At 40.5% G+C, this 20,113-nt stretch overlaps 1 protein-coding gene and 1 long non-coding RNA gene across 4 annotated transcripts in view; both read left to right on the top strand.

The window, feature by feature from the left end:
* The window catches only part of MMP2 (matrix metallopeptidase 2), a 36,230-nt gene extending 28,809 nt beyond the window's left edge, over window positions 1–7,421 (top strand). Inside the window, exons 11-13 of the mRNA XM_035543315.1 lie at window positions 1,088–1,247; window positions 4,927–5,036; window positions 6,415–7,421. Of these exons, the coding sequence (XP_035399208.1) occupies window positions 1,088–1,247; window positions 4,927–5,036; window positions 6,415–6,518 (374 nt within the window). The 3' untranslated portion in view covers window positions 6,519–7,421. The remainder of the gene's footprint in view (window positions 1–1,087; window positions 1,248–4,926; window positions 5,037–6,414) is intronic.
* Window positions 7,422–7,660: 239 nt separating this feature from the next.
* Window positions 7,661–20,089, top strand: LOC118246325 (uncharacterized). Of its 3 annotated transcripts, none has more exons than XR_004778142.1 (5): window positions 7,661–7,824; window positions 11,117–11,215; window positions 17,144–17,268; window positions 19,154–19,273; window positions 19,922–20,089. It is a non-coding gene; the product is annotated as an uncharacterized LOC118246325 (long non-coding RNA). The 3 variants fall into 3 exon arrangements; XR_007708750.1 differs by lacking the exon at window positions 7,661–7,824 and adding an exon at window positions 9,589–9,669; XR_004778141.1 differs by lacking the exon at window positions 7,661–7,824 and having other exon boundaries at window positions 10,953–11,215.
* Window positions 20,090–20,113: the final 24 nt, after the last annotated feature.

Here is a 20,113-nt window from a genome sequence, read left to right as displayed (position 1 = left end):
AACACTTTAAAATGTTTTCTTTCAGCCAAGTCAAAACAATTTCAATATTGCATATACTATACATAATCCTATTACATCTGCATCTCTCTCCCTCTCTCTCACCTATGTCAGTCCCCTTGTTATGTTTTCCAGAAAAATATAACTAACCTGCTTTAAGTAAATAAGAACTATCAAGCCATCAAAGATTGGTTTGAAAGTCACCTGAAACTCAGCTGTCTGAAAATACTTGCTGGCGAGAGCCACCCTTTGCTCCTGAATGGTGAAATGGCAATTTCACTTTTTTTTTTTTTTTTTTTTTTTTAAGTATTTCTCAAATACTGCCCTTTACACCTGTCTCATTAAATATTTGACTTTCCTTCCCACTAACTGTATCACAGGATCCAAGAGACATCCCTTCATGAACAAAACTTTCCATGGTGTTAAGTGAATCCAGTTGGGGTGTTTACTAAGTAAATTACAATTTCACATAAAGAATGCAAAATCAGACCATCTTCCACCAGCACATATTTGGAAAGACATTAGAAAATGTCATATGACAAAAGACAACAGAAACAGAAACTCTGGGCAAAAACTTCCTGGTAATTGCTCAATAAAATCACTGAATAAAACAAGCCAAGGAGACAAATGGCTGAATAAAACAAATGAGTAGTTAATTTCTGCATTTAACCTTCAGGTGCCCATGTCTAGTTTCAGCCCATCTTCACCATACAAAAAGTTACCAATATTAACAATTTATTTTTACAATATGCCAACTGTTGTTTGTTTTGTTTTTTTTTTTTAAAAAAAGGTAAAGAGCTGTACATTAGGAAGTCTTTCCCTAAGAGTTCAAAAAAATGAGACAGACAAGAAGAAAGAGGAAGAAAAAGCACACTGAGGTGATATTTTACTAAGATCAAGCTACAGTTTAGAGGCAAAAGCAGAAACCGTGATCACAGTACAACTGCACTCTAGTGTTTCATAGATGGAAAAATATTAGAGAGTCTAGTATTACAATTAGTACAACAAAAATTCCCATATCACAGTACAAAAGAAGAAATATTCCTCTGTACTTGATCAATAATCAGAGTTTGTTTCTTCCCTTTCTTAGGAAATGAGTACTGGGTTTATACAGCCAGCAACTTGGATAGGGGCTATCCAAAGAAACTCACCAGCCTGGGACTACCACCTGACGTGCAACATGTCGATGCAGCTTTTAACTGGGGCAGAAACAAGAAGACGTATATTTTTGCTGGAGACAGATACTGGAAGTAAGAGGCATAGAAGTGGTGGTGGTGGGACGTTGTTAGCTTGTATCTCTAGGGCTGAATGCACACTCACGTGCAGGAGGAAGCAGTCAGACTCAGGGGTTTCATCCTCTGGAAAAAAAAAAAAAAGAGGGCTGCTGAGACAGCACTGACAGCGGTGGTGGGCGAGGATGCTGAGGCAGGGGTATGGTTGGAGAGCACTCCAATACAGTAGTGGGAATCTAGCATGTATTTGAGATAACAGCTTGCTAGGGAAGAGGAGATCTGGCGTCTCTGCCAGGCTGCTCACCACTAACAACCCATCCCTCGAGCCCTGCGTCCCAGCAACTGTCCCACGTCAGTCCCAGGCTCTTACAAGGGGCAAGTTGTTCTTATCACCAGCTCACAACTAGGAGAAAGCTCTGAAAGGACTTCCAAAAAAAAAATGCTGATCATCAGTCACTTGAAGCCAGATTGCCTTTGAAATTCTTTCACGAAGCCATCAGGTCTGAAGGTGCTGTATGCAAAAGAAACACCAACCTGCGGCTAGCGAAGCTCACTGGGGATGTGGGGATGACTGTAATCCTCTCGGCAGCTGATGTACCAGTCACTCACACGTTTGCTTTACTCACAGAGTTGGCACTGAGGAGATCTGAACAAACTGCAAGAAGTCTGTTAGTACTTCGGGAAAAAAATCGCAACTTCAATGCGTTTTGACAGTCTCTGCAATTCTTTTCATGTTTCCATTGCGCGATCAGGGAAGTTTTGTTGCAAAGAAGTCCACAAATACCCACAAATGCCTGTGAATGTGTACTTGCACTAGGGTTCCTGTTCAAAAGGCTGTTTGAGAAGCAAAATATGATGCAACATAAGCAACTAAACTCGCACCTTTTTATTAAAACAATTATCATATTGTGATGGGGCCGAGACACCCTAACCAGCATGGGATCTGTGTTAGTATAATCACCACCCAATAATTCCACATAAGGCTTTATGTTTTAGAGAGACAAAGCATAAAAAAGGAAGACACATGGACTTGACTAAGGTTATACAGCAATCTGTGATAGAGCTGGGCACTGAGCTATATTTCTAAGTAAATTTCAAGGTATCTAAACTGCAATCAAGGTGCAGGTGACCTGCTACAAGAACATGCTCTGTCCAGGAAAGGTATCAGACTCAGAGATGAAGAAAGAATGTCTTGAAAATGCCCCAAGACTACTGCAGCGTTAGAAATAAATATCCTGCATTGCACCTGATGAAGAGTGTACTAAGCTTATTTAATGGAATTTTACCGTCTTAGCTGGCAGGAAGACTTGGCACAAAAGATGATCTTACAAAGCAGACGTGCCTTGGTGCTTTGATGAACTGGGTGAATTACCTCTGTGCTGCCTATCAGAACGGTGCAAGACCAGAACGGAGACACTAAGTGCTTTCACCATCCGAGGTCTCTTCCAGGAACAGGACTGTACTCCAGGAATGCCACCATTAAGCAACAGGATGAAAATTGAACCACTCATTAACTGGCAATTTAGAGGAAAGCTAAAAAGTAGAAACAGCAAGAGAAATCTAAAAGATTCTGCAAGCTATAAGGGTCCCTTCTGAGAGATGATCTATATAAAATATCAAAGGAAGTATCAGTGAAATTGAGTCCATTTTATATGAACATTAATTTCATGTTATTATCAAATTGGATGAGTGTCTTTTTTATATCCTAATGGCTGTGGAGTCCTGTAAGTAAATAAAATACCCTTTTACAAGTGCCACTTAATCATAACTTTCTTTCAATTACTTTGAAGACTCTACTCTCCTCTATAATTTAAAGGAAAAAAAAGAACTTAAAAGCTAAAGAACATTATTCATCTTTTAATGTCACACAGACCATTTTGTTAAATTATTTCAAGTAGTTTTAATACAGCCATTTGCAATACTTCTGATTCCTATCAGAGCCTACAGACTATGAGAGGTAGCAAAACTGCTGGGCTCCTCTGTACCAACCACTGTTGCGATTAACTGCACTCCAGGGCCTCCACGTAATTCATCACTAATCTCAGACCGTACTCCTATGCATTCCAGAATGCATAATTTATTGTTAAGAAATCAAAATAAGCTTAAGTAATTTCTATATGTTTAAAGATGAAAGCAAGCTGTTGACAAATATTTGAGAAAAAAAATGCATCCCCAACAGATGCAGTAACATTTAAGAATGTGCTTGTTTCATTTCATTAAAGGACTTTGCTACATAGAATCAGAATAGTTTCATACCATAATCCTTTTTTTGCTATTATCACACTTGCTTTTAATAGATTTTTGGAAGCCTCCTCCTCTCCCTTCATCCAACCCCGAGCTATTTTCGCGTTATTATAACGAGATTGTTGAACAAAGTGAAGTTATGTGAGGGAGGAGAAGCGGAGCTGGCTCAGATTCCACAGCTCAAATTTTAAAGCTGCGCAAGAAGACACTAAGATTTTCTTTAGATATCCAAAGAAAATACAGGAAGTCATTTAAATTCATTATATAAATTGATTTTAACCAACCTACTGCTCCGTTGTACCAGCGTACCTTTGGATAAAATCCAAGTAATTTCACAGTGCAGTAAGGAAAAAGTGACCCAAGGTACCTACAGATGTGGAGAAGCAGAACACACGACCATAACACTTCCCTCCTGCCAGCGCTGGTCCCAGAAGAGCTGTCTGAGAGCTGCCCTTTTTGAAGAGGTGGTGGTGGAGGGACTGACGTCTCACGCATTGGAAGCCTGCTTCAAGGCATGTCCTGTGTCACTGCTCCTCAGGACATCTCCCCTGCTCCAGCCCAGCAATGACTGCAATCTATACGTCAGGAAAAAGGGGAAACCAGGCTGCTGTCTTGCTACTTTCCTCTGAACAGTTAAGGACCTTGCATCTCTAGGACATTTATTCCCTGTGTATGGAGATGGAGATTCTGGATTACTTGGGGGCGTGCAGAAACGACTCCACACCGATCTACCTTCACCTTGTACAGTGGGAAGCAGAGTCAATGAAACAACTGATCGTCTGCCAGCGTGGATGCACGCAGGTCCACTCACTTTTGAAGGACACTGAAAACTAAACCCTAATTCCTCGGAGTTGTGCGGATTAGCATCAGATGAGGCTTTCTCTTCAAAGCAGTGCACCAAAGCCATCGTGCTTTTCAAATAAATGCAGGCATTTTAACATGGCATTTACCTCTTGAACATCACAAAGAGAAAAAGGACTATGAGAAAACAATAGAGTTTTTTAACAAAAATTTAAAGGGAAGAATTAGGGTGGAATTTGTAATTTAATAGCGATCCATCAATTACACGGACTACAAGCTTAACTTGTTAAATGAGATTATTTTTTCTTAATATATTAATTTCTCATTAAAATCTGATATCTCCATATGTCAGCTGCTGCCTGAAAACAGTCACCTTTCCTAGAATTATGTTTGGAATTTTAAAGCTCTATTTCTAGAAAATGTTTTGCTTAGCAAAATTTCAACGTAGCACAAATTACAGTTCCAGAAGGAAGGATTTCACAGGGTTTTAAAGGAATTAGGAATAATAATAATTAAATGTAAACAATGTTACAGTCTTGGTTATCTTTTCTGTTTGATTGTTTTATATGGTCACATGAGGACTCCCTGAAAAATTATGCTAAATGTCTACATTAAATACAGATATGTAATGCAGAGATACAATTTGCTTCAGGTACAATGAAGAAAAGAAAAAAATGGAGCTTGCATCCCCTAAATTCATTGCGGATTCCTGGAATGGAGTTCCAGATAACCTAGATGCTGTCCTGGGTCTCGGTGACAGTGGTAAGCTATAATCTGATTAAGTCTCTAACAAGGTCTCTTATTTGTCTCCTGTGACACTTATTGGATACTTCAATTCCTTGTGGTCCATAAGTAAGAGCCACTGCTGCTCAGATCTGCAAACTACTAGATCAAACTAACTTTCTGGACTCTCTCTTTTTCCATTGAACATCAGTTGACAAATACCCTATTAATCACAGCTCAAACTATTTTAGATGAAACTTTTACAGAACATAACCTCTCCTGGAATACTTTTATACAAATAAATAATAATAGCTTTGCTAACATCCCTTTTCACAAAGCTCATTGAATTTCAACCTGCTACTCTTCTTTATCGTTTACTTCCTTGATGCTGAACATTTTGCAAAAACTTAACAAGGCAAAAATCAGTGTTCAGTTGGATTTTTCCCCTTTTCTTCCTTGCTGTTTTCTTAAAATAGTAAAAGCAATAATAAGGCTATGCATGTCTTGTCAAAGTATCTTGAAGCATCTTAGCGCTTCCTATTGCTTTGTTGTACTGGCCTGGAAGCCCACTACACAACCGTCAGGCTGTTATATAAATGGAGAAGAGCTACCGATGACGCAGTCACTTTGATCTCCACACGTCACAGCCTCAGATCCGGGTTTACTTTAGTTTTCTGATATGGGCATGGATATGGGCATGATAGGGGCGTGGAAATCAGCCTCCTGGCAAATTTTTTATTTAGCATAGTTTAAGACAGTGACTAAAGCATCTCCAGCCACCCCGCACCTGAGGCGCAAGATGTCCAGCACCAAAGGCTATGACCAGGCCAGTCCCTGGTGCTTGAAAATTTCCCTGCCTCTTGACTGTTCTGTAGGCTGTTCAGGATTAGCACGCAGCCACAGCACTATTTCAGCATCCTCCTGCTCTAGCATAGCAGGAACTAGAGTATGATGTTCACCTTGATCACAAACGGGTGGTGTTTTGCTCTTCTTTTTTAATAATAATAATTTAAAAAAAAAAAAAAAAAAGCACTCCTAGCAACTTCAGCTGAGGGTCTGGCCCATGGCATGGCCTCATATTTTGCACAGATATGTGTAGAAGTTTGGAAACATCGCTAATATCACGAGTCCCAACTTGATTACAGTTTCAACAGCAATTTTGCCAGCAAATATTTCTGCCCAGAAAATTCTGGCTCACAAAATGGTAGAGTGATTTCAGGTTCTATTTAGGACAAGACCTTTGTTCTCCAGAATGGGAATTTCTATTTATTTTTTAAATAAAACTTTTTTAATGTGTGCAAATGCTTCAGGAATAAGTTCTTACAGTTCATTAAGCTCTGTGAAATCAAACAAAGAAGCTTTGATCAAGAGTTCTGCGCTCCGTAATCTAAGCATACTGTTTTATTTACCTTCACAGGGTACACCTACTTTTTCAAAGACCAGTATTATCTACAAATGGAAGACAAGAGTTTGAAGATTGTTAAAATTGGCAAGATAAATTCTGACTGGTTGGGTTGCTGAACTGTATGAGATATTAATAACCAAATATTTACTTTTTTGTTATATGCCTTATCTGTAATTAGAAATAGATCTGAATGCTAATTACTGGACCAGTCTGGTACTGGCACCAAAACATTAAGTACCAGTACTGTACACATCAGATAATTTAAAAGTGTTTGCCTCCTCAGTATACAAGAGATGTTTACGTATATATTCTGGTACAAGTTTTCAGTTTTTCATGCTAGTAATAGTAATGCTAGTAACAGAACACCCGTTGTTCTTTATTCCCCTGGTGCTTAAAGAAAGCATTGAAACAATTGGAGACTGGATCAGGCCCTTGTTATCTTACACACATCCCAAATAGCCTCAAATGAGATGTACCAGCAGTGCACTTTGATATATATATTTTTTAATACAACTCTTTTATAAATAGTTGGTTTGTCCTGATGTTTTTCACCCTCTTGAGAGTTTGATCATTACTTCCATTTATTTACATAATACAGAAAGACTGTCAAAGGCACAGGTTGCCTCGGGATTTGATTTGTGTTGATGCATGATGGAATCATGGCAAGAAACTGTATTAAAGTATTGTTTTAAAGTACTTTTTATTTTAATACCGTAGTTAAGTTTAGCAATTTGCTTCATGCACTTTGTTACTACTCTATAACTTGTTTATATGGACAGAAGACTCAGATTTTTGAAGTCAATGCATTATACATAAAAGCGAAGTATTATTGTTTAACTTGTTTTATTTTTCTGTTCTTTCTAATATTGGGTTTTTGTTTGGTTAGGTTTTCTGCTTATGCATTTGGCAACAGAAAGTGTTCTTTTCCCATTTGATGGAATGTTTCTCATTTAAAAACAAAACAAGTGTCCCACACATGAACTGCCAATGATACAAATAAAATCAAATTACACTGTCAACATTTCTCATGGCCATGCTTTCTCATATCATTTGGAATCAGAAATTCAGTAGCATGTTACAGTGGATACCTCAAAGGAAGGGCAATATTACCCCAGTATATAACTGTATACTGGACTTATTTAGAAACCTGGGTTAATTTTTCTGTTTGTTCTAAGATGAAACGGCAGCAGCTTGCATTAAAGAGCTGATATGGCCCCACATATCAGAAGGTTGGAAAAGACCTCCAAGATCATCTGGTCCAACCATCCCCCTACCACCAATATCACCCACTAGAGAATTGTCACCTGGATGAATCACTACTACTGCCAAAAGAAAAGATTGATATCTCCCTTCTGAGCATCCTTGTTCCCTCCAGCCACCATTAACTGCCTTCCTAACTAGTTCTGCACCACAGTTAACAAGGTAAGGCATAAATCAGAGTCATTGTAACTGAAAAATGCTAGAATTTCAGTTTTTGCAGACACCTGGCAACCTTCTCAGCACCACAGGACCTGACAACACATTGCAGGGATGTATGGTCTGCCACAGACATCTTACACTAGTGGTGCAAATACTCTGTTGTGTTTGGGACTGCCAGGAATTCCTCCTGAGTATTGCAGTAACTTCAACCCAGGGAATTTAAGCACTTACTGCTTTAAGCATCCTCAAATAACCACTCCTTCAAGACTTCTGGGTTCTGTGTCAAGACTGCCCCAAACTGCATGCTCTAACATCTATATTTAATACAAAGGTTTCCAAACATTTATATACCAGAAGAACACTTGCAATGGGTCTTTCCAGCTCTGAGCTTGCTAAATCACATTTCTACTGATGACTGCAAGAGTTTCCTGTTCGTCTCCAACTTACGTGTATGTTGTGCAACACTGGCCAATCCACCAGCATACCTTCTGTAACAGTAAGACCGTAAACCTACAAAACTCTGCACATCTGGTGGGTTTTAAAGAGTTCTGCACAACTTCTTGTTTTGTTCTTGCCCATGTAAATCCATTCCCCAATGACTACATCACTGTCAGAAAAACAGAAACAATTTTTTTATCCTTAAACCTACTTACTCTTCTTCCAAATCAGTTTCAGACTGGCAACCTTAAACTTATCATAGGTCATTTGTAAACACATCTGTTTCTGTTCATGAACTGTTACATACGTAGGTGACAACCTGGCAAGTATCACACAAGCTGGAGGAATATACTCACCCTTCCCATTAACATTTCATAATTGATCACTGAAATGCCAAAAGTCACAAAACATCCTGAAAAAATCCCTGGGTTTCATTTCACTTGTGGACAGCCACTTTTAAAACTCACTGTTGGAACCCAGACACAACCTGCTCCGCCTCGCAGATCTCACCTAGTCATAATCATGGAGAAGCAGCTCTAAACTTACTTCAAAGCATTTTCCATTTAGGGATGCTATTTTTTTTTTCCTACAGCCAAAACTCAAGAAATCATACATTTCCTCCCTGATTTTGTAGCTCTTTGTAGTGAGTAAGCCATGAGATGGAAAGTCCTTCCCCAAGCAGCTCCGCCCACATCCCACACCAACCCATCCAGCTCACTTCCCTGGTGGGCCTTGGAGCTGCCCCATCCCTGTAGACTTTTCTGGAGGTCCCTGAGCTCCTGCATGAAGCTTATTACCCTCACCTGCTCTCTTCACCTTGCTGGGGCACTGCAGGACTGCGCCCTTGGCAGCAAGACCACTGCCCCTGCCTGCCCTGCTGCCACACCACCCCTTAGGGAGCAGCCTATTCTTCCTGCCCTCTACACTTCTCCTAAGACACTGTCAGAACTGAATCAGCATTCTCACCCCCCCCCCCTTTTTTTTTTTTTTTTTTTTTTTACAGAGGAAGAAGCTAAAGATATTATATTTATGTTTTTTAAATCTAAGTCCTGTAAACCCCCAGCACAAAACTCTACGAGCCCCTTACCTAACTTGCTCTGCTTCCACATTCCTACTAAATGGAAGTCAGGCTCACTTCAGACTCCTGGTGTCAGGGCAGGCTACACACGTGCTGCACGGGGGCTCGCTGCAGCATGGACGGAGCTGAGGCACTCCTGCTCCTTCAGCTGAAGGAAGTTTTCTACCAGCTGTTTGCAAGGCATGCTCCATGCCCTCAGCAGGGCAATTCCAGCCCAGTGGAGTAAAGGGCAGCAGTTTGGTGACTGCTCTGTCACAATACATACAAGGCAGCCCACGGCTCTAGCGAAACACCACAGTCTGAACACTGAATAGAAACCCCAGCCTGAAACCGTGAGTCATGCTCAACAGCTTATACCTCACTAACCCTCTGGTTTTGTTAAAAATGCATTTTCTTCATGCTGTTTTACCGCGACTTTACAAAGCAGTAGTTACCCATAAATTTAAGCAATTGACAGCACTGTGCTGTTCTTTGAATCAGGAGGAAGTACGTCCTTCAGGCCTGTTTTAGACAAAGCATTTCTACTGACAAACACAGATGTGCATGCTTTTAGCAGCAAGGACGGGGTGAATGAACATTCAGCTGCTTTTGGAAGTGACTAAGCCAACACATGACTAGGCACCAGGCTCTGGGGGATCTCTGCAAGTGCAGAGATTTATGCCTGCAGGGGAAGCTGTCTGCTCCACACTGGTTATGTGGAAACTCCTCAGTGCTAAGGTATTTCAAGGTAGTGAATTGTAGTAAGGGCAAAAACACAGAATAGGAACATACTCCCCAAAATAACAAAACCCAACAACTCAGAGACTGACAGAAAAATAAGGCAGGGGCAGGCAGGCCTGGAGGTGTCTCAAAGCTGCCAGCAGGGTTTCTGCACACCAGGCCTGTCAGAGCCACGTGCCATTACTTGTAACCCATCTCCCTCTGGCACTGCCTTTTAAAATAGAACTGAGAGCAAAAATGGCATCTTCAGGTAAATTATGAGATGTACATTTGCACATGATGGCTAGGATTTCAGGCACAGCTGGCAGGGAAGCTGGCTGCCACCCCCCTCCCAGTTTAACAGCAAGCCCCTACTTGCAATGACATGGGCTCGGCTTTCCCAGCTGTATGACATTCAGTATAAACCAGACAATTCAACAGCATTCATTCATTCTCATCATTACATGAAAAATGTCTGGGGTTTTTAGTAACATCTTCCATTAGTCTACTCTTAATGGAAAGAAATATCCAGAAACTCATTGTCTCACAACTTCTTAATCTAATGGAGAAAGATATGACCAGAATCTGAACAAACAACAAAAAAGCACATTAGAGCTAAGAATAACAAAGAAGAATGACAAACCTGAGTACCGGGCTACCAAGAGAAGTCTTTTTTTTTTATTTTTATTTTTTTTTAATGTCTTTAAATCAAGACATTACTTTTTGGAGAGGATCTTTCATTTAAACATAGTATTTCTAGCATTAATCCAGCATAACTTGGAAAAAACACCTGACCTCAACAGTTTGGAGACTGAATTTAGTGAACCAATGATCTCTCCTAACTTTGGACTGTCTTCGGATATAAAACTAATTTATATATACATCTTTAAGTTTCAAAATTATGTATTAAATATATGCCTGCATGTATACATGCATATACATGCACAAAAATCATTTTTTGCTATACTACAATGCTTTATTTTATATTAATAGGATAGCATGAATACTTTGATTAACTGCAGGCTAATCAACCTTAATGACCTACTCAGCACATAGCACTGGTTATTCTCTCCTCCACAGAACTGACCACATGCTGCGTGAAGGCCAACAAACACATTGATACAGCCACAAGTACTGGCTCTGCACTGAAGGTGTTCCTTCTTGGTGGCACTGGTACAGGTAACAGTTGACAGCTTCAGGCTTCAAGACTCAGTAGTTAATTTGCCCATAGTTACACTAGCTCAATGTGTAACAGCAACTTCTGTGGCAGCCTAACAAGCCCTGGGAAGGCTTTACCCACATTACCAGCTGATATAGCCTCAGGACCATCCTTTCACCTTTTTCTAAGTCCCCAAATTCCTGTTACACTTCTAAAGCCGTGCTTTAACCAACCTCATCACTCCCACGCTCAGACTCTAGGAGGCAACCAACAAGCCACTCTGAAAGGATAGGGAGGAATAAAAGGCAGCACGTCACTCCAGTTCTGCGTGTCCCTTGCAAGTCCTGCTGCAGACTCTGCCTGCACAATGAACTGGAGGGTGACAAAAGAGAAATCTGTTGAGCTTTCAGCTTTCTGTTATTGCCCAGCACTTTCCTCTGGGACTCCTCAGAACTGCTCCTGAGTGACTAACCCACTTTGCAGTTAAGAATTTCCTACCGTTGCCAAAATAAACGTAAAGTTTTAAGAGGATAATTGTTTTAATTTGTATTAGCCTGGAGCTTGGCAGCCTGTCCCTGGAGTCATTTGGAGGTGGTCTCCCCTTATAAAAGGCAGGAATTCACAATATTAACCTATCCAAGTGGGCTTGTTTTGGGGGTTTGTAACCACTGCTTCAACCTTAGACCGCTTCACAGCTTTATTCTGCCTTCCCTATGCCCCTTACAACAACCATAATGCCGCTGCCAGAAGGGCTGAAGCTGGAAAGCAGCTTTGCACTTTGTAGTTGGAGGCCAGTCAACAATGAAGACCCGGCACCCCCGCAGCAGCAAGCTGCTAATCACCACGAGCCAAGGAATTAGGAAATTCAACCACAGGTCTCCCATCCAGCGTCACATCACACACACAGTTCAGCCACAAAGCCATGATTTCTCCTCTTGCATTTATAATAGATGATTCTGGCCACTGCCTCTCTCCATTGCTCCCTTTTTCAAGTCCCTTAATCCAACTTACCCTGCAGCAGAGTTCACTGCCCCAGGCAGCAGCTGACCATAGTATTGGACAAGCTGAGCTGAAGCAATTCACCAAGAGGCAAGGCTTGCCTGCAAAGGGAGGCAAGTCAGTCTGCTTTCTGGCTGGGGTCAATGCTCTAAGTGTTGAGCCAAGTCTTCTAAAGAAAGGGAGTGATTTCTCACTGTTTGAGGACTAGGCAACTCTCATTGCATTCTCCTATCTTCCATTTCCATGGTTTTCTTTTCCATTAAGAAACTGTGCCTTTTCAAGGCCACTGGCAGTTCTCTTCAACAGCTCAGAAGTATGAAGTAGGATGACTTACCCCCAAAATCTTTTTTCCGTTGTTTCCCATGCAGTCAAAGAAGTTTGTATTCATGCCCTTTTAAAAATCCTCGCCACCACTTTGTAGCACTCTGTTCTTCCTGAATAATGCCTTTCATCCATCCTTACATTTAGATGCCCTTCTAGGGAGCACTGTGTGGCATTTCTCAGTCCTCTGTCTCCTCTATCACTGATTACAGATGTCTAATTATGGCTTGATTCTATGCTCAAATAAGTGAATTCCAGTTCCGCTCACTTTCGCACAGCATTTTGAATCTAGGAACATCCTGAAGCTAAAGGAAGTTATTTAACCCAAAGGTAGGACACTAACACAACAGATCTTCAGCTTCCAGATTTTGCTTTGGCTCTTGCTTCAAGCAAGTCCTTTGAGAAAATGCATAATATATCAAAGCACTTGCGGCCTTTACAGATTTTGTTTTGGTTTCACTGCACTTTCATCTCCTCTTTACTCTTCTGTTCTTTTACCTTTCTTTCTAATGTAAAGAACTGGACACTGGGAACAAAACCAGAAGCTGGCAGGGAGGAATTAGCCATTACCTGTAAATTCTGAGTTCAGACCTGCTCTAGGAAACAAGGCATGTCACTCTTGGAGATAGATGAGAGAAGTCACCTTCAAATATTTTTGTCTGCAGACACTATTTTTGCATGTAAATTCTGCATTGCAGACAGAATAACTGAGAAATTCGGGGCAGAAATTGCAAGAAAGGTAGATTCTGTGCTAGATGTGCTGTATTTTTATTTTTAGTGAACTCATGATGTCATTAAATAGAGCTTTTTTTTTTATTTAAATCTCAGTATTCCCTCAGCTGTCGATAAGTCTACAACATACTCTTTTATTTTTCAGTGAGAGCTCAGAATAAGGGAGTTTTACCTATATGTACTAAAGCCTGAAAGGCCATGTAATAGTTTTAATTACAACTTTTTATTATATATATATATAAATGAATGTGATGGTATTTATGTATATTTATACTTCCATAAAACATTATATAACAGCATGAAACAGAAATTCACAGTTGTAAGTGGACACTTGTTATGCAATGCATGGTAAACAGACAGAAGAAATGTCTATATGCCAGAAATCCTGACGCCTAAAATAATCAAGAGAAGTAGCATTGCATGAACAGGAGAAATTAGGTAGTGTAGGTCTTAGATGTTTATTCTATCTAGATCTCACAGAAAATCTGCTACAGGCATCGGAAATCAATAGCACATCATGGTTTAGATCACATATTCTGAAATATTTAGGAGCCAAAAAACTGCAGATTAGCCTAAGCAAGACCAGGCAATCACCTCCTGCTTAACCCCCTAAAGCATTTTTTAAAGGCCTGGCAGGTGTCTACCCACGTCATTTTGCCATGGTATTTTGGGGTTTTATACAAAAATCACACACACTGATGTGGTTGCATTAAACTGAAGACTTCAAAATAGTGTTCTTTTACATCCTTTTGAAAACTATTTACTCTTCAGCACAAACTGATGCTTTTTGCAACAAGGTCATGCCCCCAGCAGGTACTCTGCACTTTATCTACTATAAACACAGCCCATCTTACAAACAATTTGGTGGCAAGCATGCTTTTCTGAAAGACAACCAGGCATTTAATTAAAAAATTCAAACAAATTTAAAGCCTGAAATATATAAAATTGTCACATGAAAATCACAAATAAGTCACCACAGAAATGACAACTCCAGAGCTTCAGATATCCTATTCAGGGTCTGAATCTGTACTTCTTCACGTTACAACCCCCAGTGACTTTCAGGGGTGAGAACATAGTAAGGAGCCAGATTGACCATTCCCAGGGGTTTGCACCTGAAGAGGTGTGGACACTTCCAAACAAAGATGACAACATTAGATACAAGCAGATTTTAGCAGGGAAGTAAAGAGTAAAATCTCTTTGCTCATAAATTAGCTCAAAGTAGAGCACTGTGAACATTTCAGTATAAATCTTTTATTCTGTACCTCTGCACCTGTAGATATAACCATGTGCTTGTGTACCAACTCCATCTGAAAGACACTTGCAGATGGCATTCTTATCAGGTTACCTTCAGTACAATAAATACAATTGATTTTTCCACTGTGTTAGCAGTTCTTCACTTTACATTATTGAAAGCCACACTCAGCAATACATCCAGAAAGCTATTAAACACGGATTGGTTATAATACTATCAGATCTTTATTCACCCACAAAATGAACACTGCAGTGGATTTTAGCCTGTTGAAGGCTTTCAGGGCTAATAACCAAACCCTGCAAAAGCACTCAATCTGTTTTCACATGATATTAAAATGGGAAGCAGCTAGACAGGCAGGGTAAAACTCTGCAGGCAAACTCTTGTCCAAAGTGGGACTCTCACCTGGCAGTACTGCCAGTGCTAAATAAAACTATTTGCACTCACCAAATGACTTCAGAGAAGTTACTTGCACTAATTGACAGGATACATGACTCCAGCGTTTAAGCCTGGTTTCAATTAGGGGGAAAATCCCATAACTCGATTCAGGAATGTGAAAAGTTCCTGCAAACACAGGAAAGAATACTCCTAAAATTGAAAGGTTTGTGGATTTTGCAACCTCACAGGGCCTCTGTGTGTGAAAAATGAAAATATTTCTTTTTAAATAATTCTAGTGCTTGAAAAGTTCTTCTCCATAAATTCTAGCCATGCAAAACTGGATGTGGTCTCTGGAAATTAGAACTATCATTATAATAAATACTGCTAAAATATATTATTTTTCTGGGGCACACTGGCAGCTTTTAGTGTTTCAGAGAAAACTGTGTCTCTGTTCAAGGGTTGCTGCACACAGGCAGCGAAGTCCTGAATTCACGGGGAATTTTTCTTTTATGAAGTTGAAGTGGTCGAGAGTCAAGGAAACACATTTTTTCTCACCTTTTTAAACCTTACAAGTAAACACTAAGACTAATTCACCTTCCTCATCTCTCTTTGGAATATTTCATTCCTCCTCATTAGTATTTTAATCACTGCTGGCAAAGGCAATGCTCTGTGGAACCTGAAGGGCTTAAGAACAGACACGTTACAACATCCTTTTAGGTGCTCAGTTTTGAAATTAACTTCAGCTTTTTTTCAGGCGTTGAACCGGCTCTAGTTTCTCTACTTCAAAAATTAAAGATCATGATTAATACCTTGTAAGTTCATCATGAATCCTACCTAAACTCTTTGCTACCTATATGCAGAGATCTCTCAAAGCAGTAAAAGAACCCGGACTCCCAGCTCCACATCCCTTCCTCAGCACAACACAACCCCATAGAAGCACCTTCCCATGTTTCCTAATCAAAGTCTTATGAGAAAAGAGGCCCTCCTGAGTTTCACACTCTTTGTGGGAATACACTACAGTATTATAAAAGGGAAAAAGCACCCCAAACAGACCAACAAGAAATACACTTGTTTTCAGGTACATCTGGAATGCGAGATACGCTATCTGTAATTAGCAAACTCCTCAGAATTTCTGCTTAATTTTCTTTTTGAGAAAATACACCAGTAAAACTAACTGCAGCAGGCAAAGAAGTAGTTCCCAGAAACAACCACTGTTCTAATACCTGTATCTTTAGAGAAAATGTAGCTCCCTTTCTCGCCAATGCTAAAATTGTTATTAATCCTATTTAATTAACAGAGTATGACCTGAGTAACTGTGGCATGAGCTGAGCTACTATAGCCACCACATGGCCCACTGTGAAAATGCCACAGGAACTTCTGCAGAAATTACAGTGGAACCACTATAACTGAAGTTCATGCGACTTACACAGCCCTGCTTTCTCCCAAGTTTGGTAACAGGCAGCATCCTCCTGAACCCCTACATACAATCCCAAGATATCCAGCTCATTCAGAAGGGTATTTATGAAATGTGGAAGTAAACTAGAAGTGTTCCTGAAGTTCAAGGTGAGAAAAGCTTTTGCAGTGCAGAGAAGCGACTTTACAATAATTGATGGGTTTTAGAGCAAGCCGAGGGAGAGTTAGTGCAGTTGACACAGCATCGCTTCTAGCTTGGTTTTATTTCCAGTCAGCAAACAGGCTGTCATATACAAACATTTGGAAAGAGAGAACAATGCTGAAGCATTTCAGTTTATGTAAGGTTTTCAGATAAACCAGGCTGCCGAGTCCAGTAACCGGACAAACAATGCCACTTGCAGGCTAAAATGAATCACTGCACCCTACAGAGTGCTCAGAGAGCAGTAAGGAAAAGCACCTTCTTCAAGGCCAAAGCCACACTCCCCCACAGCAAACCCACGGCCCCAGAACAAGCCTGGTGACCAAAGGCAGCCCAGAAAGTAGCTGCATCCCTCCAAGCCCTCATGCAGAAGGAGAGACTGCCAAGCAGGAGGCTTACAGGACTTTGTTCTCTTTATGTCACTTACTTTGGGGTAATACAAGCTATTCAGAAAAATAACGGGTATTTAAAACAAGCAGAAAACATATTTTTGGGGAGGAGTAAGTGTGAAAATGCATTTACAAACGCATCTCTTTAAAGAGAGGAAGTCACACTATCTTCCATGACTCTGTCATATACCCACCATTTAAACTCCATACCTACGTAGAAGAAGCTGCTTCCCTGAGTTTGTCCCTCTCCCCTCCCGGTTTCCCTCAGGCTCTGCATTTTAGCGACCAGCCCTTCCAGCAAAGCAGGAATGTCATCCAAAGCCGCACAGCCCTCAGCCGGGAGAGAGGGGAGAGCGACTGAGGCTGGTTCAAGGCATTTCCTTGTTGCAGGAGGTGAGTCACCCACAGTAATTCCTGCCAGTCTGAAGAGCAAAAATCGTCTTTATAGCAGCACAGTGTGCTGCCAGTAAACCACTGCTCTGGCCCACATCTCAGCAGTGTCTCAGCCGTGCACTATTTATACAGATAATAGGTTGGAATATTTGTTCTTCCAGCCACGCACATTGTTAGACTTTATTTTTTTTGAACGGGCACCACCTGAATGCAAGCTTAAGTGGTCATCTTACTGTGATTCTCTATGATAATTCAACATATTAAACTGTTCATTTAACTCCATAATTCTGTTTCCAAAGTTGTTAGGGTTTGATTTTGTATTTCCGGGGTGTGTGTGTTTTGATTTTATTTTTTTTAAGTAGATTTTGGCATGTGACTAGCATGACAAATTCTCAGCCAGGAGAACAGGGAATTAAGCAGGCCATGCCTCTACAAATAAAAACCATGGCACAACTACGACACCACGGTGAAAATGTAGCCTGAAATACTTTTGTGTCCTTGGGAATGGAGTCGGTACAGCAGTGTGATGATTGCTGCACACTCACAGCCCTACACGTATCTTGGGGAATGACATTGGAGGAAAGGCAGTGCCAACCCATCTCAGGTTAACAACAAAACCACAGTGCTGCAGGCCAACCACTTCTCAGGCATGACCAATAGGTATCGAGGCCTTCAGTGAGGATGACAAGTAAATGGGTGTCTGAGAGAAGCTCCTGTATCTCCTTAGAGATTACAGCTCTGTTGCATCTTTAGGAAGCCAGCACTGGTCTTGTGTCCCCAGTCATCCCACCCTATGCATTGCCCAGCACTCACCATCGGGTCCTGTGGGGCACCAGCATAGAGTTACACTTGGAGCCCAAAAATTCTTCCTCTGAAACCAAACATTATCATCATTAGAGAGGCATAACAAAGGTAATTTTTCTGCTATTATTTGCAAGAAGAAAAAGACAAATGATCAGAAAAGGAATAATCATAGACCAGGTAAGAGATAAATTATTACTATAACAGAACTACTGAATTCCATTCCAACACTCGGGTGTGTCTCACAATGCTGTGGAAAGTTATCAGGATACAAAATCAATTCAAAACATAGACCATGCTCCTGGCAGGCTCTTTACTGCAGCAGATGTTTGTCAAGAAACAGAAATTTAACTGTACCTCCATGGCATTTTGTTATCTAGAGCTGAAGAATACCACTACATATTTCACTTCTATATAGATTCATCTATTCTGCCTTAGTTTCTAATATCCATCATGATCTAATCTATATCGGCAAGACTGCTCCATTTCCCTGATGGGATAGGTGCATTCTACTAACATGAACAAGTTTTATCTATATCGCAGTCCTGGTGGCTATTTGCAAACAGACTTTCAGTTTACCAAAATGCAAGACTCTTATTTATTATGAGAAAAACCACTGATCTAGAATTAAACACAAGAGCCTTACATTACAGATAAAGATGGGATGTTCTTTTCTTCCTTTCCACTTGCACGGCACTTTAAAACCCCTCCGTCTTCATGCTGACTTTGGGGAAGGGAGGGTTAAAGCGAAGCCCCCCTCCGCACCCCATATGGTTTCAAACAGTATATACCCTTTTCAACATAAGTGTGCTCCATAAAATCCTGACTGTGCTTATGCTCAGTATTGGTTTTGTAGCTTTTATTCCTGAAGGAACGTTGTGATAATTTAGCCTGAACTCCTTCAGTCTCCCCTCAAATTTCAGCCACTGATTGCTACAGTGCTGTCACTTTTAGATAAGCAACAACTCTTGATTTAAAAGGCTACAAAATATGGAGAATTTACCACATCCCATGACTGTCTTTTTAAGTAGCTCTGTTTCCACAATGCCATGAATGACAGCTTATTTTTTTATCCAACATAAAGGATATGAGGAAACCACAGGACATTACTGGGTTCCAAATCGTACTGTTTACGAGATACGTGCAAACATACAAACCCTGGTAGCTGAGTGTCTATCCGAAGTCCTGTATCAGACCTCAAGAGGTATGCTGTTTATACAGAATTTCATCCCCAGTATAGACTTTCAATGCATTTCTCTATAACACTCTTTACCCTTCAAGATAATTGACTGCAGATGTGCCTCAAAACATGCTTCACATTAGTTGATTGATGGCAACTTCATTTTATAATATTGACTAACTCAGGCTTCCACTGGTGCCTTAAGCAGAAGCCAGAACTACTTGATCTTCCTAGAACCAGGAGATTCGACAGCATTAACTTCACATTGTCAGCTGGGCAGGAGAAAACTGAACCCTATTCCTACAAATTACCACCTGACAGAAATCCCTGTGCTACCATTTAAACTCAGATCCTGCAAGCTTGCACACAAAGATCCCCTCCCTTGCAAGAGGAAGTATTTCCCCAGCACTTCCCAAACTACATCATTTCTTCATCCTCTTTGCAGCTTGACTTACGGCAGCCGATCTGTGCTCTCAAACCACAGAGGTAGTTGCATTTTGGCACGCTATCCCTCTACCTTTGTGTGTTAGACTATGACATACTGTTATGCTTTAGGACATCATGTCACCTGTTATTCAAGTTCAGTGAGAATAAATTAAATAATACAATTATTTCTATTTAAAAAGGAAGAAAAAATGTGCTTCCACAATGCTACTGTGTTCACCTTTTCAGGCAAAGACACGTATAAGGCCTGGACCAGCCTTCAGAGACTCAGACTCAGGAAAATGAGTCCTCATTAAAGGAAGAAATAAAAAGAAGCTCCACTTTCAGCAATATTCAGTGTTGCATGTGACCAACAGATAAAGTAAATAATTTCAAACCAGATGGACTGTCAAATGCTCTATGTTAATCCCTGTTCCTTTT

This window comes from Cygnus atratus, chromosome 12 (genome assembly GCF_013377495.2).
Source record: "Cygnus atratus isolate AKBS03 ecotype Queensland, Australia chromosome 12, CAtr_DNAZoo_HiC_assembly, whole genome shotgun sequence".
Classification (NCBI taxonomy): domain Eukaryota; kingdom Metazoa; phylum Chordata; class Aves; order Anseriformes; family Anatidae; genus Cygnus; species Cygnus atratus.
Note: the sequence above shows the minus strand (reverse complement) of the source record. Positions and strands in the feature narration are given on the sequence as shown.